Here is a 22,572-nt window from a genome sequence, read left to right on the forward strand (position 1 = left end):
AAAGAATCAACAATTTTGCTTCAAGAACACTATTTATGAAAGAGTTTATTAATTTGACGAACTTAATGCTCATTTAGTGAAAAAATTATAATTTTTTCATCTCAAATTAAATTTTAATTATAACTATGTATTTACTTTGATAATGTGCCGTAAAGATTAAATGTTTTTAGTGAAATAGTCTTGAAAATTTTAGATTTGTGGAGTTTGATCTTTTTTGAGAATTTTTTAATGTTTATTTTTCTTATTATAATCTTGGATTTTTTTTTCTTGTTTCCTTTCTAAAATTGTGAATTAAGAAAACAAAAAAAAAAGAATAAGAAACTCAAAATTTAAATAATTATCAATGTGGCACTATGTATCGATGACATGGAGCATGTCGAATACACTTGCCATTGTGACACTGATCTTATAAACTTAGGGTGGATTTAAATTCACTTGAAATAAAATTAAGGGGGTGTTAAACTAAATTTTGTTGCCGAGTTCAGATGAGATTTTATGTATTTTCTCTTAACATAATAAAGGATATTCAAGAGTCATTAAACACCATTAATAATCATTAACAACAATATTTGCTTCTTTCCTCTTTTAAGAAACAAAGTAACTCAATATTTTCTTCTTTCTTCTTTTAAGGAAATGAAAACCTCTTTAAACCAATAAATTTTTGAAAGAGGTTTATTCCAAAACTGAAAAAAAATACTAACAACCTTTTTCTTTTCCGAACTCAATTAATTGATCACACATAGTAGGAACCGCAAAGTTATTAGCAGAGGCTTTCAATTATAATATTTAATTCGTAAAAGCATGAATTAATCATATCATAATAAATCACAGATTGTACCACTAAAAATGTGTAATTGCACTCCATTATTTAGTTTCATTTTCTTACCACTACACTTATTTAACTCTCCGTATTAGAATTACCGACACCAATCAAATAAATCAAACTTTTGAAAAATCTAATTCATTGATTAAGTTTATCATTTATCTCTATGCCTAATAATTCACGTCAGCTTATAAGCAACCATGAAGGGGTGTCTTCTATCTCATATTCGAGATATGATTCTATCAACTAATTATTATTTCATGAATGTAATTTGTTATTATCCAATTCATTAATACATTAAAATAATAAAAACAAACTACACATATCATAATTATTGTATCAAGATTAAATGAACTAAAGATATTATTTATTAAAATTCAGAACCTAAACAAATATCTCAATTTGGTCGGTTCAATACTTACAAAATATACATTCTGAGTCTCTTTATGAACACAAGAATCCTTCTTGTTGGTGGTAGGCTCAGTATATGCTTTTGATTCTCCTGATTAACCCTTTTTGCATGTCTATCATGGCTCTTGGATCTGTTACTTTATCAGTAGCTTGTTTGCAGTATTCATACAATTAAAGACATTCATATAAGGATATCTTCAATGGGATATGATTGTAATCACTCTAATGAAATCTAAGTAGACATGTTATAGATTGATAGATACAATTAAGATTTCAAATAGGAATATATTCAAGTGTTATTTTGCTTTGCTATATATGGGTAGTAATAGTCATGTTATCAGTACAAGTAAAGTTACATGTTTTCTTTTCAACATTCAATATCTTCATAGAAAAATTTCTCGAAAGCATCGACATGAGCATGTTGAAGAACAATTGCAACAGTCAAAGATCCATCCCCTTCATTCTCTGGGAGTATAACACAATCACCATCATACTCATGAATCCCTGGACTCATATGTATCTCTTTACCCCATCCAAAATCCAACCCCAACACTGGCAAACTTATCCAACTTATCACACCAAGATTAGGATTCCCATAAAAAGGCCCCTCCTTGTTTCTAAATGCATGAATATCTTGATATATTGACAAATCCTGTTGTTTTTTCAAGAAATTAATCGTTGAGTTTGCGTAATCACTTGTCACCATGTTAATAGCTTCTCTAACTCTTTTAGCAGCACATTCCAATGGGCTCGAGGCAATGTCACCTGAGGCCCCGGTGGCAATGACATCAACAATAGCATTGCCAAAGTAGGTATTAGGCAAAGGCGGATTCATTTTTTGACGTATGTTAACACAAATGCATAAATTTGTAGGCTGCTCAAATTTATGACCTCTTGCTTTGCATGCACATCTCCATATATGAGCAGTTACAACTTCATAACGCGTGTAACTACGCTCTTTACTGTCCTCTAAACATCTTCCTTGATTTGCTTTTTCTCTCAACATTTCTACTTGATGTTTAGTAAGTTTTAACATAGCGCCTTTCGTTGTTTTTTTCTTCTCGTTTTCAGTACTGGACTTGCCAATCAAAAGTGGTGGTGTGTTAAACTGTAAATGCTCAAAAGTAGGAGATGCATTTGCAGGTTCCCCTGCTCGGAGAAGTTTTCGATCATGACAAGGAGAAAACATTAACGGCTCTCCACGAGCAATCCTAGCCCATTCAGAGAAGAAATAAAGAGCACTTTGTCCATCAACAACAGCATGTGAGATTGCGAAACTGAGAGCAATACCACCACATTGAAACTTAGTGAGCTGCACAAACAACAAAGGGAGCTCATTAATTTCGACAGTGTAATCTACACGAGGAAATAAGCTATTATAATCCGGTGATAACAAGAAATCGGTGAGATTATCTAGCTTAGCATCAGCTTCAGCTTCCGTTAGAAAAACCCCCGAGGCATCACAGTCTAGCTCAAGCCGGGACCCATTGATCCAACGTAAACGCCCAGCTAATGGATAGAAGTATACTAGCGCTTTGCTCAGTGAGATCTTGAGGGTATCGACGATTTCATCAGTAACAAAATCATTGAAAAATCTATAGTAATAGATGGTTGGTACATGAGTTAGAGCAAATGTTTGATCAAATTCTGATAAGGAGACAGTGCCATTCCATGTTGCCTCAGCTGGCTTAACTACCCATTGATTCTTTAAGATAACTTTCATTTCTGTGATTCTTTAAGATGTTATGTTTTGACAGAGTAGGTAAAACTATTTAAAGACCATATCAAAGAGCCTGAGCTACATGACCTAATTTTAAGGCATAAACACAAAGAAAATGTGTTATATTTGTGACTTGTTTCCTGCGTAAAAGACGTTTGTTAGTTAAAGGTAAATTTCTCATGAACTGAGTTAAGTCCTCACAAATCTATGATAACAACAAGATGTGTATGAACAATGTAATTTTACTTGTTCCAAAATTATTGCAGAACTTGATGTACAAACTTTATGTGTGATCTGCCCCACTCATCGTCATACAAATGCTGCGAAAATAAACATATGATGAGTTGTTTCATTGGAGGATCATGAAAAGAGCCTCCAGATATATTGAAAGTTTAAGCAATAGAATTTTAAGCAGTTTTAGTTTTTAATAAGCAATCACCATTAGGTTGTTATAATGACTAGAAGAGGACATGAAAACCATGCCTCAAATCCACAAAGAAAAAAAAAAGATTGAAAAGACAATCTTGCTAGGAAAGAAACTAGACAATACAAAACTCTTTTCAAATAACAAAGAAGAGTAGGTACCAAGTAGGAATTAAGTTGTAATGTTTTTTTAGGGATAAGAGTACCCACAATTTTTGACATCTGCATAATGAATAATTAATATGTGCATCCATTGCACTAATATATGGTATTTTCAATCATTAATTTCATGAAATCGGAAATGATCTTTATTTATGTTAAGCAATCTCACAATCATTAGGGTACTTAGTGGAATTGTTTTAAGATATTTGATCTAACCCATCAGTGGCCCCTTAAAGTTGGCATGAAATTTCCCTTAGGCACCTCACGTGGGCGGTGTTCATTTTAGACACCTCATAGGACTCAAACCCAATATCTTATCATTATGGTGCATCAAAACTCAATTTGATGTCTTATCCTCTTTGTTTGATAGAGCTTGAATGTACGGTCTTACCCTCAAGCATTTTTTACTATGCTTCATCCGGATTTTAACCTGATGTCTTACCATTTTGATGCGATGAGACTCGAATCGATTGTCTTACCCTCAGCCAATGGTATAATAAACCGAAGTATAACATGACTTACCATTAGAGTCTATCAAAGTAATATTTAAATTCATGCTACTAAAACTTTACACCTTCTTCTACGGTGTCCAATTGAATATCCTTTGTCAAAAAAATATATTGTATATACAAGTACTATAAAATGATACACAAAGTGAGTAAATGACATATTTTGGACACCCTTAACACAATAGGTTATCATAGCTAAATGGTTTTAAACCGCTTAGATGGGTTCTAGACGTCTTGAATGGGCTAGTATTTGTGTGTGACACCCTTCGTAAAATTTCTAGCTTCGCCACTGCGTTATTTCATTTAAGAAATTTTGTAGAGCTGGTCATATTCAACCAGTAGTATATGCATTTGGTTCTTGGTCAATGTTAGTAACCTAACACTAATGTACTCTATATATAAAAAAGATAATAGAAAATGCATACCTGATTTTATACTTATGATACCTTGATTACAGTAGTTATCATTTTCCCTTCTCGATTCTCATAACGAGATCAACCAGAATGTGAGCTAGAGAAAAGTTAAAATTCAATATCAATTGGCTAGAGTCTCGTGCTAATAACACATTGTTAAACATAATCAATATACTATAAGACAATCTATGCAAGAGATATGGAGAGTAAAATGTAGAGATCATCTTATTCAAAAGTCTTCAAGTATCTCATGTGTCTCCCTGAATGAATAATCCTATTTATAGGTTGAGAAATACTCCAAAATCATCATATAAAATGTCATATTCCCTCCATTTCATTTTATGTGAAACTTTTTGAATTTCGAGATTCAGACAAGTTTATCTTTGATCGTAATTTTTTCATAGATCTTTTAAACATTTTGAGGAAAATTATTTTAGATTATATTATTTTTTACGTAATTTACAAATATATAAATTTCATTTGAAAAAACTTGAACATTTCTTGCACAAATTTTCGGTCAAACTTAAACTGACTGACTCTCAAAAAAGAAAAAATGTCACTAAATTAGGACAACAGAAATAATAAATAGATACATTTTTATCCAATAAAGGTTCATCAAACCTAGCAAATATAACTAAGTAATTAATGTATTAACTCAATAGACAATCCACTCGTTCAATGAATTTATAATAAAACCAAATAAAAATCATCCTCTTTATTAAATCTAAAATATATTTGATATGGTTAAGATCCTTTAATTCCATTTTTTTTTAAAAAAAATTATTGATACCCCTTTCCCTAATTTAATTAAAATTAGACCAAATCTCACTCACTTCAATTAAACCAATTGAAAAATTACAAGAAGGAAGTTTTGGGCTAATCTCGCACTTCTAGATTTCCTCTCTGCACCAGAAACTACGAACATGTCTTCGAAGATCATGCTGAAACCTAAGGGGAAGAACACCAAGAAAGCTGCGGCGGCGGACGAGGACGACGGAGCAGTGGCGGCGGTGGGAAAGTTCGTGAAGGAGTGGGGGACATGGACAGCAAAGAAAGCTAAAGTTGTCACCCATTATGGTTTCATCCCTCTTGTCATCATCATTGGCATGAATTCTGAACCAAAACCCTCTCTTTCTCAGCTTCTTAGCCCCGTGTAAACCCCCTTTCTCAGATATCAATCGATTTGACTTCTATTGGTAATGGGTTGGTTTGGATTTTTGTTTAGCTGGATCACCTTGATACTCATCAATTTTATATTTGTCGAGCTAATTTTGGCTTTTGCTATGTATGGATCATTATTTGCAGCCCTATGTTAAAGCCCTTTTCTTGTTAATAATTGTTTGGGAATTTAGGGTTTAGGTTTAGATGTAATAAAACTATGTCTTGTTGGCTCTTTACATACTCTTCTGATGGTAATGGCTTGTGAAACTTTAATAAAAGAGTTGTCTTTTTTTTTTTAGTGAATCACCTTGATTTTGGTTATTTTGATGTGTGTGAAGTATGAAACATTTTTTTTTTTTTTGCATTTATGCTTGTATTATCATCTGTTTCTCTGTTTCATGTATTATGGTGAATGTCTTTACTTACAATATTATGAAGTTGGTTAGCCTCTCTTTTATGGAAGGCATGGTTGAGCTATTATGAATCCCCTCTATTTTGCTTTCTTAGTAAATACAGATAATAGCTAACTCAACTAGAAGCTAGCCCAATTAACTCGCGATTGAGACATGGTTGATGTTGATTGATTGATTGANTGTTTTACATTCTAGCGTAGTTTTAGAGTTGAGCTAGTGGAGCATGTTCCGCTAGCGTTTCTTTCCTGTTTTGGTTCAGACTTTGTATTGGTGCTATTTTGGCCGATATACAATTAATACTTAATGAATTATTTCTTTCAGTTGCCTATCTCTTAAATGTTAGATGGTTGATGATGAACGATTACGAAATGTTAAGAATGTTTAGCAAGTATGATTAAAGAATCAAAAATTTCAAATTTTCCGCTAAAATTAATCTATGTAAAGTAAGAATGACGTAAGTAGGCTTGTCTGCGACCTCTGAGAGGTCAACGACGCCGGTCTCGTCTGGGGTCTAGATTCCGGTCGTGACATAGCTTTCAAGTTGAATGACATCTTGTGTATCATCAGATGATATATTAGCGCACCACTCATGAGTTTCTTCACAATAGAAGGGATGTTCCAGCATGTGTATCCTTATCGTTTCATATATCACCTTTATGGGTACGTATACTCATTTGAAACATCTACCACACAACACAGTGTATTCCTCTTAATCTACTACTTGTTTTTGTAGGTTTGCAGGTTCAATATCATGCATATTATTTTGATCTAACTTTCTACGGGTGAAAACTCCTTTCATCAAACTCTTATTCTAATCAATCAACACGAGGACAAAAAATATAATTTGTATTCATTAGGGAACTCCATCGACAATTAAAAAAGGCACAACATAAAGAAGTATATTATCTTATTTAATCATATATCTCAATAAAATTTATATGTGTTTATAATAAAAGTAGAACCGATATATACATATATTATAAGAGCTTATAACCTAGCATTAGCTAACAGATGCCATAGCTCCTAAATTCTAACAGATCCCATAGCTCCTAAATTCTCACAGACCCCGTAGCTTCTAAATTCGGATAGATTTCTATAAAAATTTAAGAATTCATTATAAATCTAACCTTTTTTGTTGGCAGTGAACTAGACAGTACCAGCAAAGCTTCGGATCTATCTCTTCAAGAACAGATTTCGAACCATAATAAATTTAAATGTCTCTGTTATGGACACAAACCAACAAAAACAAAATGAAGGCTTATAAAGAAATAAAAGCTTAAATTAATAGTTTAATGATGAAAGTGTACGTCACAAAAAGATATCAAAATTTAAGACTTTCATAATACTACTTGTGCATATCATAACATGTCCAAAATGAAATCCAAATTCAAGTATTTAAAGGAAAAACTTAGGGTTCGAGTTCCTTGAGCGGGAATTGAAAGTATCGATTTGATTTTTGAATAAAAGTTGTTCGAATATCTGAAAATCGATTCTTCAGATTAGAGAAACAAAATCTCAAAAAAAAAATTTGTTGTCATCTTGTCTTGATTGGCCAGTTCAAAACGATAGATACAGGATCATAACAACACATTTTTGCATAAAAATAACAATGCATAGCCCTGCCAATACTGAGATAGGGGTGAACATATTCTCAAAGAAGACAGGGAGAGATGGAGTGTAGCGACTGATGAGAAGTAGGGTTTAGGAGGTTTTGTTTTGAGAAATATAATATAACCTAATTCTAAAGGGCTTTGGACAAATTTTGATCTGCGTTTTGTGAAAAAGAAGATGGGCCAATTGACCGAATAGTTTAGAACTCTCTTGGCAGAATTTTATCATTTTTTTCCTTTAAATTAATTCGTGTGAGCTTCTAATATAATACATTTTATATTATGTAATAAGTTTCATATGTAAGATATTTGAAATAAAGCAACAACGATCTTTTTAAAGAAAACAACAATAAGTAAGAATAGTAATGTTGAGGATGAAAAATATATGATTTTAAAATTAATGAAAATAATGATAAAATGATGATAATCATAAAAATTATAAAATTAGAGTAATAATTCTAACAGGGAAAATGTTAGAATATGCGTAATGGAAGCCTTATTCAATATCACAAACATATATAATTGCATAATAATGAAAACTAAATAACTTGTGAAACTCTAAGCTTTTGAAACTTTCACACAACTTGTTTAGGAACATGGACTCCACGATTGGAGCTTTATACTGATTCCTGACTAACTCTCTCAATCAAGTCTTGTGGGCAAAAATATTTTCAAGAAAATATGATTTTTGCTTGAGAACCACCACGTCTATTTATACTATTCAGCATAGGAAATTTTTTGAAAGATGAAATGTTTCTAGTCTTAATTAATAGTCACTAACAATCATTAAATACTATTAAGTATATTTAGAAACCGTTAAGAATATCCAACATACATGATCAATAGTCATCAACAATCATTAAATATTATTAAGTGTATTTAGACATCGTTAAGGGTATCCAACAGTCATGATCAATACTTTCTCTGTCCCTAATTATTTGTCCACTTTTGAGTTGATACACTTACTAAGAAAATAATTATTGACATAGTGAGTTTACCATTACCCCTATTAATTATGAAGTGGATGAATTAAAAAACTTAAGATTTTCAAAAAGTTCTACATTTTTCAAAGTACTTAATTAAGGATATAATAGGTAAAAAAAATTGTTCTTTCTTGATTTGTCAAAATGGACAAGTAATTAGGAAAAAGTAAAAAAGTAAAAGTTAACAAGTAATTAGGGACAATAAAAGTAACAATTAACAAACATTAAATATCATTAAGCCTATATGCACAGTCATTATAACAAAATGTATTCAAAAGTCATGCATTAAACATCATCAATAACCATTAATAAGTATTAAACATAAGATACATCAAATCCCCTCTAAACTTGGTTGCAAAACTTATTTTAATACTTTAACTACACTGGTGTTTAAATACCCCTAAACAACTTTCAAATGAATTAAATACCATCTTAATGGCTAATGGGGAAATTAAAAAAAAAGCGTAAAAAGTTAAAAATCAAAGAGAAAAAAAATTAGGCTACTTTATTTTTTCTTTTCAGCCAATAAAAATTTGTTTCTTTATCTTCCTTACACCCCACCGCCCTCATCCACCAACAACCCTAGCCATTTTTATTCCTCACACCCACCACCCCTTGCCACCTTCACCCACCACCTGCACCACCTCCTTATTTTCTTTTTCGAACTGTCAACTTTCTTTTTCTTTCTTCGAAACCCTTCACATTCACCCTATTTCTCCTTCTTCGAACCCTCTTTCTGCACCCTTTTTTCTTCCTTTTTCGAACTCCACTGTCTTAGCCACCACCTACCTCGTCCCTTTCTTCTTCTTCTTCCTCTTCTTCTTCTTCTACCCCCTTCTTTCTTCTTCTTCGAAACATTCATAACCCCATTTATTTTCCATCACTAAATGAGAATAATTTTAAATTATTCTCACTTATTCTTAGATGTGTTGAACAACGAAAAAGAATCAACAATTTTGCTTCAAGAACACTATTTATGAAAGAGTTTATTAATTTGACGAACTTAATGCTCATTTAGTGAAAAAATTATAATTTTTTCATCTCAAATTAAATTTTAATTATAACTATGTATTTACTTTGATAATGTGCCGTAAAGATTAAATGTTTTTAGTGAAATAGTCTTGAAAATTTTAGATTTGTGGAGTTTGATCTTTTTTGAGAATTTTTTAATGTTTATTTTTCTTATTATAATCTTGGATTTTTTTTTCTTGTTTCCTTTCTAAAATTGTGAATTAAGAAAACAAAAAAAAAAGAATAAGAAACTCAAAATTTAAATAATTATCAATGTGGCACTATGTATCGATGACATGGAGCATGTCGAATACACTTGCCATTGTGACACTGATCTTATAAACTTAGGGTGGATTTAAATTCACTTGAAATAAAATTAAGGGGGTGTTAAACTAAATTTTGTTGCCGAGTTCAGATGAGATTTTATGTATTTTCTCTTAACATAATAAAGGATATTCAAGAGTCATTAAACACCATTAATAATCATTAACAACAATATTTGCTTCTTTCCTCTTTTAAGAAACAAAGTAACTCAATATTTTCTTCTTTCTTCTTTTAAGGAAATGAAAACCTCTTTAAACCAATAAATTTTTGAAAGAGGTTTATTCCAAAACTGAAAAAAAATACTAACAACCTTTTTCTTTTCCGAACTCAATTAATTGATCACACATAGTAGGAACCGCAAAGTTATTAGCAGAGGCTTTCAATTATAATATTTAATTCGTAAAAGCANTCCAAAACTGAAAAAAAATACTAACAACCTTTTTCTTTTCCGAACTCAATTAATTGATCACACAAAGTAGGAACCGCAAAGTTATTAGCAGAGGCTTTCAATTATAATATTTAATTCGTAAAAGCATGAATTAATCATATCATAATAAATCACAGATTGTACCACTAAAAATGTGTAATTGCACTCCATTATTTAGTTTCATTTTCTTACCACTACACTTATTTAACTCTCCGTATTAGAATTACCGACACCAATCAAATAAATCAAACTTTTGAAAAATCTAATTCATTGATTAAGTTTATCATTTATCTCTATGCCTAATAATTCACGTCAGCTTATAAGCAACCATGAAGGGGTGTCTTCTATCTCATATTCGAGATATGATTCTATCAACTAATTATTATTTCATGAATGTAATTTGTTATTATCCAATTCATTAATACATTAAAATAATAAAAACAAACTACACATATCATAATTATTGTATCAAGATTAAATGAACTAAAGATATTATTTATTAAAATTCAGAACCTAAACAAATATCTCAATTTGGTCGGTTCAATACTTACAAAATATACATTCTGAGTCTCTTTATGAACACAAGAATCCTTCTTGTTGGTGGTAGGCTCAGTATATGCTTTTGATTCTCCTGATTAACCCTTTTTGCATGTCTATCATGGCTCTTGGATCTGTTACTTTATCAGTAGCTTGTTTGCAGTATTCATACAATTAAAGACATTCATATAAGGATATCTTCAATGGGATATGATTGTAATCACTCTAATGAAATCTAAGTAGACATGTTATAGATTGATAGATACAATTAAGATTTCAAATAGGAATATATTCAAGTGTTATTTTGCTTTGCTATATATGGGTAGTAATAGTCATGTTATCAGTACAAGTAAAGTTACATGTTTTCTTTTCAACATTCAATATCTTCATAGAAAAATTTCTCGAAAGCATCGACATGAGCATGTTGAAGAACAATTGCAACAGTCAAAGATCCATCCCCTTCATTCTCTGGGAGTATAACACAATCACCATCATACTCATGAATCCCTGGACTCATATGTATCTCTTTACCCCATCCAAAATCCAACCCCAACACTGGCAAACTTATCCAACTTATCACACCAAGATTAGGATTCCCATAAAAAGGCCCCTCCTTGTTTCTAAATGCATGAATATCTTGATATATTGACAAATCCTGTTGTTTTTTCAAGAAATTAATCGTTGAGTTTGCGTAATCACTTGTCACCATGTTAATAGCTTCTCTAACTCTTTTAGCAGCACATTCCAATGGGCTCGAGGCAATGTCACCTGAGGCCCCGGTGGCAATGACATCAACAATAGCATTGCCAAAGTAGGTATTAGGCAAAGGCGGATTCATTTTTTGACGTATGTTAACACAAATGCATAAATTTGTAGGCTGCTCAAATTTATGACCTCTTGCTTTGCATGCACATCTCCATATATGAGCAGTTACAACTTCATAACGCGTGTAACTACGCTCTTTACTGTCCTCTAAACATCTTCCTTGATTTGCTTTTTCTCTCAACATTTCTACTTGATGTTTAGTAAGTTTTAACATAGCGCCTTTCGTTGTTTTTTTCTTCTCGTTTTCAGTACTGGACTTGCCAATCAAAAGTGGTGGTGTGTTAAACTGTAAATGCTCAAAAGTAGGAGATGCATTTGCAGGTTCCCCTGCTCGGAGAAGTTTTCGATCATGACAAGGAGAAAACATTAACGGCTCTCCACGAGCAATCCTAGCCCATTCAGAGAAGAAATAAAGAGCACTTTGTCCATCAACAACAGCATGTGAGATTGCGAAACTGAGAGCAATACCACCACATTGAAACTTAGTGAGCTGCACAAACAACAAAGGGAGCTCATTAATTTCGACAGTGTAATCTACACGAGGAAATAAGCTATTATAATCCGGTGATAACAAGAAATCGGTGAGATTATCTAGCTTAGCATCAGCTTCAGCTTCCGTTAGAAAAACCCCCGAGGCATCACAGTCTAGCTCAAGCCGGGACCCATTGATCCAACGTAAACGCCCAGCTAATGGATAGAAGTATACTAGCGCTTTGCTCAGTGAGATCTTGAGGGTATCGACGATTTCATCAGTAACAAAATCATTGAAAAATCTATAGTAATAGATGGTTGGTACATGAGTTAGAGCAAATGTTTGATCAAATTCTGATAAGGAGACAGTGCCATTCCATGTTGCCTCAGCTGGCTTAACTACCCATTGATTCTTTAAGATAACTTTCATTTCTGTGATTCTTTAAGATGTTATGTTTTGACAGAGTAGGTAAAACTATTTAAAGACCATATCAAAGAGCCTGAGCTACATGACCTAATTTTAAGGCATAAACACAAAGAAAATGTGTTATATTTGTGACTTGTTTCCTGCGTAAAAGACGTTTGTTAGTTAAAGGTAAATTTCTCATGAACTGAGTTAAGTCCTCACAAATCTATGATAACAACAAGATGTGTATGAACAATGTAATTTTACTTGTTCCAAAATTATTGCAGAACTTGATGTACAAACTTTATGTGTGATCTGCCCCACTCATCGTCATACAAATGCTGCGAAAATAAACATATGATGAGTTGTTTCATTGGAGGATCATGAAAAGAGCCTCCAGATATATTGAAAGTTTAAGCAATAGAATTTTAAGCAGTTTTAGTTTTTAATAAGCAATCACCATTAGGTTGTTATAATGACTAGAAGAGGACATGAAAACCATGCCTCAAATCCACAAAGAAAAAAAAAAGATTGAAAAGACAATCTTGCTAGGAAAGAAACTAGACAATACAAAACTCTTTTCAAATAACAAAGAAGAGTAGGTACCAAGTAGGAATTAAGTTGTAATGTTTTTTTAGGGATAAGAGTACCCACAATTTTTGACATCTGCATAATGAATAATTAATATGTGCATCCATTGCACTAATATATGGTATTTTCAATCATTAATTTCATGAAATCGGAAATGATCTTTATTTATGTTAAGCAATCTCACAATCATTAGGGTACTTAGTGGAATTGTTTTAAGATATTTGATCTAACCCATCAGTGGCCCCTTAAAGTTGGCATGAAATTTCCCTTAGGCACCTCACGTGGGCGGTGTTCATTTTAGACACCTCATAGGACTCAAACCCAATATCTTATCATTATGGTGCATCAAAACTCAATTTGATGTCTTATCCTCTTTGTTTGATAGAGCTTGAATGTACGGTCTTACCCTCAAGCATTTTTTACTATGCTTCATCCGGATTTTAACCTGATGTCTTACCATTTTGATGCGATGAGACTCGAATCGATTGTCTTACCCTCAGCCAATGGTATAATAAACCGAAGTATAACATGACTTACCATTAGAGTCTATCAAAGTAATATTTAAATTCATGCTACTAAAACTTTACACCTTCTTCTACGGTGTCCAATTGAATATCCTTTGTCAAAAAAATATATTGTATATACAAGTACTATAAAATGATACACAAAGTGAGTAAATGACATATTTTGGACACCCTTAACACAATAGGTTATCATAGCTAAATGGTTTTAAACCGCTTAGATGGGTTCTAGACGTCTTGAATGGGCTAGTATTTGTGTGTGACACCCTTCGTAAAATTTCTAGCTTCGCCACTGCGTTATTTCATTTAAGAAATTTTGTAGAGCTGGTCATATTCAACCAGTAGTATATGCATTTGGTTCTTGGTCAATGTTAGTAACCTAACACTAATGTACTCTATATATAAAAAAGATAATAGAAAATGCATACCTGATTTTATACTTATGATACCTTGATTACAGTAGTTATCATTTTCCCTTCTCGATTCTCATAACGAGATCAACCAGAATGTGAGCTAGAGAAAAGTTAAAATTCAATATCAATTGGCTAGAGTCTCGTGCTAATAACACATTGTTAAACATAATCAATATACTATAAGACAATCTATGCAAGAGATATGGAGAGTAAAATGTAGAGATCATCTTATTCAAAAGTCTTCAAGTATCTCATGTGTCTCCCTGAATGAATAATCCTATTTATAGGTTGAGAAATACTCCAAAATCATCATATAAAATGTCATATTCCCTCCATTTCATTTTATGTGAAACTTTTTGAATTTCGAGATTCAGACAAGTTTATCTTTGATCGTAATTTTTTCATAGATCTTTTAAACATTTTGAGGAAAATTATTTTAGATTATATTATTTTTTACGTAATTTACAAATATATAAATTTCATTTGAAAAAACTTGAACATTTCTTGCACAAATTTTCGGTCAAACTTAAACTGACTGACTCTCAAAAAAGAAAAAATGTCACTAAATTAGGACAACAGAAATAATAAATAGATACATTTTTATCCAATAAAGGTTCATCAAACCTAGCAAATATAACTAAGTAATTAATGTATTAACTCAATAGACAATCCACTCGTTCAATGAATTTATAATAAAACCAAATAAAAATCATCCTCTTTATTAAATCTAAAATATATTTGATATGGTTAAGATCCTTTAATTCCATTTTTTTTTAAAAAAAATTATTGATACCCCTTTCCCTAATTTAATTAAAATTAGACCAAATCTCACTCACTTCAATTAAACCAATTGAAAAATTACAAGAAGGAAGTTTTGGGCTAATCTCGCACTTCTAGATTTCCTCTCTGCACCAGAAACTACGAACATGTCTTCGAAGATCATGCTGAAACCTAAGGGGAAGAACACCAAGAAAGCTGCGGCGGCGGACGAGGACGACGGAGCAGTGGCGGCGGTGGGAAAGTTCGTGAAGGAGTGGGGGACATGGACAGCAAAGAAAGCTAAAGTTGTCACCCATTATGGTTTCATCCCTCTTGTCATCATCATTGGCATGAATTCTGAACCAAAACCCTCTCTTTCTCAGCTTCTTAGCCCCGTGTAAACCCCCTTTCTCAGATATCAATCGATTTGACTTCTATTGGTAATGGGTTGGTTTGGATTTTTGTTTAGCTGGATCACCTTGATACTCATCAATTTTATATTTGTCGAGCTAATTTTGGCTTTTGCTATGTATGGATCATTATTTGCAGCCCTATGTTAAAGCCCTTTTCTTGTTAATAATTGTTTGGGAATTTAGGGTTTAGGTTTAGATGTAATAAAACTATGTCTTGTTGGCTCTTTACATACTCTTCTGATGGTAATGGCTTGTGAAACTTTAATAAAAGAGTTGTCTTTTTTTTTTTAGTGAATCACCTTGATTTTGGTTATTTTGATGTGTGTGAAGTATGAAACATTTTTTTTTTTTTTGCATTTATGCTTGTATTATCATCTGTTTCTCTGTTTCATGTATTATGGTGAATGTCTTTACTTACAATATTATGAAGTTGGTTAGCCTCTCTTTTATGGAAGGCATGGTTGAGCTATTATGAATCCCCTCTATTTTGCTTTCTTAGTAAATACAGATAATAGCTAACTCAACTAGAAGCTAGCCCAATTAACTCGCGATTGAGACATGGTTGATGTTGATTGATTGATTGATCTGGCTGATGAAACTTCTTGTTTCAGCCCTTCTCTTGCTTTCTTTGAGCTGTTCTACTCCATATTGTAGTGTAGCTGTCAGGAATCTGGTACTTGGCAGAAAACAATTGAGATTTCACTTATAATAGGTGTATTGGTTATAGAAATAAGATGCTTTGTTAATGTTTCCTGCTAGGAGGGGGAGATATGCATCCTCTGTTTTTGCTTCTCCATGTTGTCCATACGTGAGTCGAGTTCTTGTAATGTTCTAGTTTTATATATCATATGAAGTCTTCTCTGAAAGGGTGATTTATTTTATTTGTATACCTACTGATCAATTTAAGCAGTTTTGTTCTTTGCATATGAGACAAGCTTTAAGGCTTTGGTGGATTACCAAATTACAAAATGCATGACCGCGTTAGGCTGTTAGCTTGAGTTTATCATTTGGGGATACTTTTGAATTGATTTCTTAGTAACTGAATTTAATAGTGGAGCGTAGTGGCTAAGTGGATAAAACCATCTACTGTAGTTGTATGTGCAATAATTGAAGCTTATTCAACTTAACTCTCTGGTAGTTGTTTTGTTATTACTATCACCATGTCTTATAACTCTTTTTCCTTTTATAATGGATGATTACCATCATTCTCTGAAAAGATGGAAGAAATGTTTTTTCCTTCGTTTCAATACCTTTGTGATTCTTTCTCCTCTCTTATACCCTAGATGGGAGATGATTAAAGACTTTATTGTTACTGGAAAACTTGTGGATATTTCACAGGAGCATGTTGGTGAACACAAATGGTCTAGTTGTTTGCATGTGGATTAATAGCTCCTCAGATAACTTTAGTGTTAATATTGACTCGACGGAGAGCTGATACATGATTAGTGTTGGCTCATTTTGATTATTGAGATCGAGAAAGCACTCGTCTGTCATTCTCTGTGTGACAGCTTACTTGTCATGTTGGTTGCTGATTTTAGTTCTGTAGTAGTTGTGCTTTAGTTTCCTACTTGTTTGAAGGTGAATAACATCTCCATGTGAAAGAAGCTTCAAAGTGCATTTTAGTATTTGCTACAATAAGTCTTCTTTTCTCTGATCATGTTGTGAAACGGTTGAGTTCAATGTGCGAGTAGAGTGATATTTTGTTCCTGTACTACATGTTTGTAGTGTTTTTTTTTCACATATTGTTTCTTCTGCTTTGTTTATAGTATTATTTGTTGTTGATACTCTTCTCTCCAATATTTTCTATATTGTTTATTCACTATTGTATTTCCTTTTCTTACTTATTTGGATTTGCTTTACTTGAGTTGAGGGTTTATCGGAATAACCTTTCTATCTTCACAAGGATCGGGTAATGCTGTGTACATACCGTCCTCAAATACACACTCGTGCGATTTCATTGAGCACTTGTGTCTGTAGGTATCTGTTCTTGTAATATGCTACTACACTTGTGTGTTTATTTTGTAATATGCTAATTCTTTTGATGCTAGTAATCAAAGTGTATAACTAGCATCTACNACAAGGATCGGGTAATGCTGTGTACATACCGTCCTCAAATACACACTCGTGCGATTTCATTGAGTACTTGTGTCTGTAGGTATCTGTTCTTGTAATATGCTACTACACTCGTGTGTTTATTTTGTAATATGCTAATTCTTTTGATGCTAGTAATCAAAGTGTATAACTAGCATCTATCATTTATCGCAATTATTAAAAATTGTAATTAGCTTTTATCAATTCTAGGCTATTAAAAATATGGTTGGTTGTTAAGTTTGATAAAATATCAGTACAATCATTTTTAATCCAAAACTACTTGTCACCTATGAACTTATCAATACCACATAAACACCTTTGACGTAATTCTTTTAGTACTTTTCATTCCTTTTTTTCTGTGAAATAAAATGATTAATTTAGAACTGCATGAGAATATTTATTGCAACACAGATTTCTTGTGATCAACCTAATAACAGGCATGCATGAGAATATTTTAGTATTTTTTTTCTCTTATTATTATATCTTAATTTAATCAATCATTAATAGATATGAGATATATTTAATAACCCCTTAACATCCTTTAAATTAACACAAAAAGTATTAATTATAATGCAAATTGAGGAAAGAGTGACAACTTGTCCATTAATGTCATAATTTGTTCCAAGTAAATAATATATCAAAATATTTGAAATACTGAGAGGAGCTCATATCTAAAATTTGAAACAATCAAGAGGAAATTTGAGTAAGTCAATATTGAAAAAAAAATCAATCTAAAATTTATAAATATTGTATAAACAACGTATGTGAATGTATATACATCTTTAATATACCCCTCAACTTGCGATTTAGAGTTGATATAATTTTCGTAACAAAAGTAGCTCATTTTAAAAAAGTATATGTGAACAATTTTTGTAACGGTATTGGTATAAGCCAACTACTTTAATTTTGTAATGAGGGGTATATAAGCTCTAAATTGGAAAGTTGAGGAATATTTTATATCATAGATGCATAGTTATATATTATTTATACGCTATTGATACATTACATAACTATTTATACAATATCAATCCATTACATATAACTGCGTCTATTTTGTTAAAAAGAAATTGTTACCTGGCCCGTTTAAGAAAATCTCCAAAATTCATTATCTAGATTTTTACTTCATTTTCCATCTTTTCAAGGATTATCATCATTTTTTTCCAATTCTCTTAGGAGTCGTTTGGCATAATGTATAAGGTTTAATAATGCAATCTTAAACTTATTTATCCCGCCATTTATACTGGTTGGAGCTCGAACTTTAACTCCAGTTGTCATATATAAATGATGGAATAACTTATCATAGGATAACTTATCCCAAAATAAATAATCATGATATAACCTTCTTCCCAACCAAACAACACCTTAATCTTAATGTCTATGCCATGTTTCTATCATCAGAATGAAAAAAGAAACAGAACAAGCATACAGAGTACATGCAATTTTTTATCTTCCCAGCTTGCAACAGAAGAAAATAATTCCATTATAGAAGAAATAATATATGGGTTGCTACATATTCTCATTGTTCCACCACTTCTCACAAACAATCTCTCAGCCACCCCAAATGATTACAAGGTTTATTAACCCAACATAGAAGCCAAATAGCTAACGGTCCCCAAAAGTGGAATAGCATACACTTAAAGAGCATGTTGGTTTTAGATGAGCTAAAGAATGTCAATTGGAAATGCCATCTAATGAGTAATAGCTTGCCGGCGTTTCTCTTTCTTCACCTGCTTGTATTGCTTATGTCCAGTTTGATGAGGATCATCTTGTTGCCTCTTGCTTTGCTGATAGAGGATACGTCCACCTTCGTTTGACCAGAATTATACATACAATGAGGAAAAGAAGAATGTGGAACCCTCAGATATCAATGTTGAGACGAGCATTAATAGAGACAACATGAATGTCTTTGATTTTATCAAAAAACAAACCTAGAGTAGCCATGTCCACATAATAGTCTCATTGAGGTGCCTTTGAGTTACCAGTTTCCTTTAATAGGCTCATGACAGTTCCCATTGAAAGCTCTGAACGATATTGCTTTTGAACTTGAACTATACCCAAAACTGCTGCTACATGCAATATAGGAAAGGCTTAAGATCTCTAATGCCAAATGCAGGGTGGTCTAACACCAAAGTCACTCGTATTTGTACATGAACTACTTACTTAAGGGGACGGAAGAATGCTTAGGTAACACATACAACAAAAGATGATAGGGAGAAATCAGCTGCTCCGGTAATAACAGCACCCTTGCTTCTGATCTCCAGGAGATAATTCAATGCTTCTGCTGTGATGATCTCACCAGGAATTAGAACTGGAATACCAGGTGGATAAGGACATACAAGCTCTCCACAAATTTCACCGAGGCTATCTCTTATGCTGACTTTACGTTTTGTAGCAAAGAAGGCCTCTCTAGGGCTCATTCTTATTCTAATATCATCAAGGCATACAAAATGATTTACATTTTTGCCTTCTTCTTTCACAGGTTGAGGAAAGTGAGAAGTTTGTGATAGATGGTTTAGACCAGCTACAAGCCGAAGGACATGATCTCTTTGAGTCCCTAAGTTAAATGCCAAAGTAAAAGATTTGGTCCCAACAAGTTCACAAACAACACCAAAATCATTGCACAAGATATCGTCTGCTTCAAAACCTGAAAGACCTAACTGCCATACACCAATGGTGAGTCGCAATGGGTCGATCTGGAAAAAACTCGAGAAACTTGGGAACTCAATGATTGAGATTCCAGGAATTTTACTAATCAAGCTTCTTGCTTCCAGAGCCAAGTCCATTGCTTTGTCAAAAACAGACTCTCTATTTTCACTTAATTGGGCCCTGGCAGCATCCAGAGATGCTAAAAGCAGATAACTAGGGCTACTACTTTGAAGCATTTGTAGGCTTTTGCTGATTCTTTCTCTATTAACAAGATTTCCTTGCATGTGCAACATAGATGACTGCGTAAGCGAACACAAAACTTTGTGAGTAGACTGTACAGCAAGATCAGCTCCCTGGCTGAGGGATGAGCTAGGCAACTCTGGATGAAATCCTAAATGGGCCCCATGAGCCTCATCGACAATTACGGGGATATTATACGAATGACAAATATGACAAATCTCATCCAGGTTGCTGCATATACCATGATAGGTAGGGGAGACGACCAAAAGGGCTGCTGCTTTTCGGCCTTCCATTTCTAGCTCTTTGATTGCATCATTCACCTACATAACAAGAACTTCATTCTTTTACGGATACAAGTGTAATAGTCTTTCAACCACTTTTATAAATTTAAATCACTAGTTTGCATGATTTTACACTTAAAATATCGTNATAGGTAGGGGAGACGACCAAAAGGGCTGCTGCTTTTCGGCCTTCCATTTCTAGCTCTTTGATTACATCATTCACCTACATAACAAGAACTTCATTCTTTTACGGATACAAGTGTAATAGTCTTTCAAACACTTCTATAAATTTATCACTAGTTTGCATGATTTTACACTTAAAATATTGTTCCACTAATGCATTCAAGATAATTTAATTCTTGCATAAAGACGACTTTGATAAAGATGCATGTCAGGATGTTTTACTTGCCTGTGATGGAGTGATGCCACCAGCAACATCCCATTTGAAATCATATTCAGGGACGATATACTTAGGGAGTGCACCAGACAATACCATGGCAGATATGGCTGAGATATGAGAATTCCGTGGGAGAATAAGAGTATCTCCAGGTGAACAAGTCGCCATAATGGCCGCGTGAACTCCACATGTACTACCGCCAACAAGGAACCATGTTTCCGATGCTCCAAAAAGTCTTGCTGCTTCTTTTTGTGCTTCGAGAATGGGACCTTCTGGTGAAAACAGATTGTCAAGCTCCGGAAGCTCAGGCAAATCATGAAGAAACGGTTTTGCACCAATGAGCTGAGTTAACGATGATGGTGCTGCTTGTCCTCTATTATGGCCAGGAAAATGAAAACTTGCAGCATTTTCTTCAGCTGAAGCTTTTAAAGCACTAACAAGTGGAGGAAGTTCACTACAACTCGCAACAGCACTTGGAACACAAGAAATTTCTGTTAACGGAATTCCCTTATATCCAACAGAGCTAGTATAGTTCTTGTTTTTCCCGAGCAATAAACTATTCCTTTCCTGCAACACATGTTCAACTAATACCCACGTTAAACATTGAAAAGGAAGACCTTATTGTGATGAATGATATATAATCAAATGAGTTGTTCACATAATCATCGCAACATTTCTTTTTACCAAATCTCAATACAAGAATTTCCAAGTATTTAGTGTTTCAGTAATCAGATACAAAGACACAAAATCTGAAGATACCTACAGTAAACCAAATACGAATCTCTCCAAATGAAATGTATGCCTGAAGTATCAAAATTCTAATTGACCCATCAATTGAATTGCAAAGTGAAAATCTCAAACCTACATTTCACCAAAACAAAAATGCTAACATCAAGAAACATCATAAGCCCTAAGCTATATTATGTGATTTCTTAGCCCTAATCTCAACCTACATTTTATCAAATTCTTCCATTTCTAAGCTATGATTATCATATTGGAATAATTCGAAAAAAAAATTGAACTTGGAAAAACCCACTTGGGAAATGCAAGGTGTTAGTCTTGTACAAGGTCTGAAACTCCAGTTGTTGCAAAAATTCCCAAGAAAGCTCTGCAATCAAAAGTAATAAAAAAGAGTCAAATATGCAAATGAAACTGAAGCAAATAACATAACAGAAGGAATCAAATTCGGATTCAGTACCATATCCAGACAAGTTGAAGCCATTGTTGGCTTCTCAATGGCTTCTTGAGAAATGAGCTACAGATAATTATTCTAATAAAACACTATTTATTTACCTCAATTACGATTTATATGAGTTTGTCTAACGTGATACAAATTTAAATAGTTTTGAAAGTCATTTTATTAGAGGTTAAATAAATATTTTAAAGTTAAATTGTTATAACAAATTTAATTACATAAAAATTAATAATTTATTTTGAGAAAATTCACAAGTACCCCGACTATGACCGAAATTTAAGAGACACACATTAACTATTGTAAGGTCCTATTAATCTCATGAACTTATTCTTTTTATAATTTTGTGCATCTATTTGGCTAACGTGACTTTCAAATATCTCCCACGCGCCTTAATTG

General features: G+C 32.9%; 5 protein-coding genes across 8 annotated transcripts; 2 read left to right on the forward strand and 3 right to left on the reverse strand.

Annotated features, from left to right (window-relative positions):
* Positions 1 to 1,499: 1,499 nt before the first annotated feature.
* On the reverse strand, positions 1,500 to 2,957 carry LOC107025597 (spermidine hydroxycinnamoyl transferase-like). The gene has a single exon (XM_015226369.1). It carries the CDS (start codon positions 2,955 to 2,957, stop codon positions 1,602 to 1,604), a length of 1,356 nt encoding a protein of 451 aa, XP_015081855.1. The 3' UTR covers positions 1,500 to 1,601.
* A 2,331-nt stretch (positions 2,958 to 5,288) lies between these two features.
* LOC107024432 (mitochondrial import receptor subunit TOM7-1) lies at positions 5,289 to 5,925 on the forward strand. Its single transcript, XM_015225415.2, has one exon. The coding sequence runs from the start codon at positions 5,385 to 5,387 to the stop codon at positions 5,616 to 5,618; it is 234 nt and encodes a 77-aa protein (XP_015080901.1). The 5' UTR covers positions 5,289 to 5,384; the 3' UTR covers positions 5,619 to 5,925.
* A 5,270-nt stretch (positions 5,926 to 11,195) lies between these two features.
* LOC107025607 (spermidine hydroxycinnamoyl transferase-like) lies at positions 11,196 to 12,653 on the reverse strand. The gene has a single exon (XM_015226377.1). The coding sequence runs from the start codon at positions 12,651 to 12,653 to the stop codon at positions 11,298 to 11,300; it is 1,356 nt and encodes a 451-aa protein (XP_015081863.1). The 3' UTR covers positions 11,196 to 11,297.
* Positions 12,654 to 14,984: 2,331 nt separating this feature from the next.
* LOC107024429 (mitochondrial import receptor subunit TOM7-1) lies at positions 14,985 to 15,621 on the forward strand. The gene has a single exon (XM_015225412.2). The coding sequence runs from the start codon at positions 15,081 to 15,083 to the stop codon at positions 15,312 to 15,314; it is 234 nt and encodes a 77-aa protein (XP_015080898.1). The 5' UTR covers positions 14,985 to 15,080; the 3' UTR covers positions 15,315 to 15,621.
* Positions 15,622 to 18,865: 3,244 nt separating this feature from the next.
* Positions 18,866 to 22,305, reverse strand: LOC107023982 (arginine decarboxylase-like). Of its 4 annotated transcripts, none has more exons than XR_003579563.1 (5): positions 22,180 to 22,305; positions 22,018 to 22,089; positions 20,994 to 21,548; positions 19,346 to 20,623; positions 18,866 to 19,221 (listed from the first exon to the last, which is right to left on the reverse strand). XR_003579563.1 is itself a non-coding variant. In XM_027918682.1 (5 exons), the coding sequence occupies exons 1-4, from the start codon at positions 22,201 to 22,203 to the stop codon at positions 19,598 to 19,600; spliced, it is 1,677 nt and encodes a 558-aa protein (XP_027774483.1). In that variant the 5' UTR covers positions 22,204 to 22,305; the 3' UTR covers positions 18,866 to 19,480; positions 19,578 to 19,597. The 4 variants fall into 4 exon arrangements, 3 of the variants coding, with proteins under 3 accessions (XP_027774483.1, XP_027774482.1, XP_015080326.1); XM_027918682.1 differs by having other exon boundaries at positions 18,866 to 19,480; positions 19,578 to 20,623; XM_027918681.1 differs by having other exon boundaries at positions 18,866 to 19,483; positions 19,578 to 20,623.
* Between the last annotated feature and the right edge of the window lie 267 nt (positions 22,306 to 22,572).

Source organism: Solanum pennellii, chromosome 7, assembly GCF_001406875.1.
Source record: "Solanum pennellii chromosome 7, SPENNV200".
In the NCBI taxonomy this organism is placed as follows: Eukaryota; Viridiplantae; Streptophyta; class Magnoliopsida; order Solanales; family Solanaceae; genus Solanum; species Solanum pennellii.

Excerpts from the sequence above, each read along its gene's own strand:
- LOC107025597 (XM_015226369.1), bottom strand. The coding sequence starts at position 2,957 with ATGAAAGTTATCTTAAAGAATCAATGGGTAGTTAAGCCAGCTGAGGCA.
- LOC107024432 (XM_015225415.2), top strand. The coding sequence starts at position 5,385 with ATGTCTTCGAAGATCATGCTGAAACCTAAGGGGAAGAACACCAAGAAA.
- LOC107025607 (XM_015226377.1), bottom strand. The coding sequence starts at position 12,653 with ATGAAAGTTATCTTAAAGAATCAATGGGTAGTTAAGCCAGCTGAGGCA.
- LOC107024429 (XM_015225412.2), top strand. The coding sequence starts at position 15,081 with ATGTCTTCGAAGATCATGCTGAAACCTAAGGGGAAGAACACCAAGAAA.
- LOC107023982 (XM_027918682.1), bottom strand. The coding sequence starts at position 22,203 with ATGGCTTCAACTTGTCTGGATATG. Across the intron at positions 21,549-22,017 it reads TAACACCTTGCATTTCCCAA|GAAAGGAATAGTTTATTGCT; the intron begins GTGGGTTTTTCC and ends CATGTGTTGCAG. Across the intron at positions 20,624-20,993 it reads GTGGCATCACTCCATCACAG|GTGAATGATGCAATCAAAGA; the intron begins GCAAGTAAAACA and ends CTTGTTATGTAG.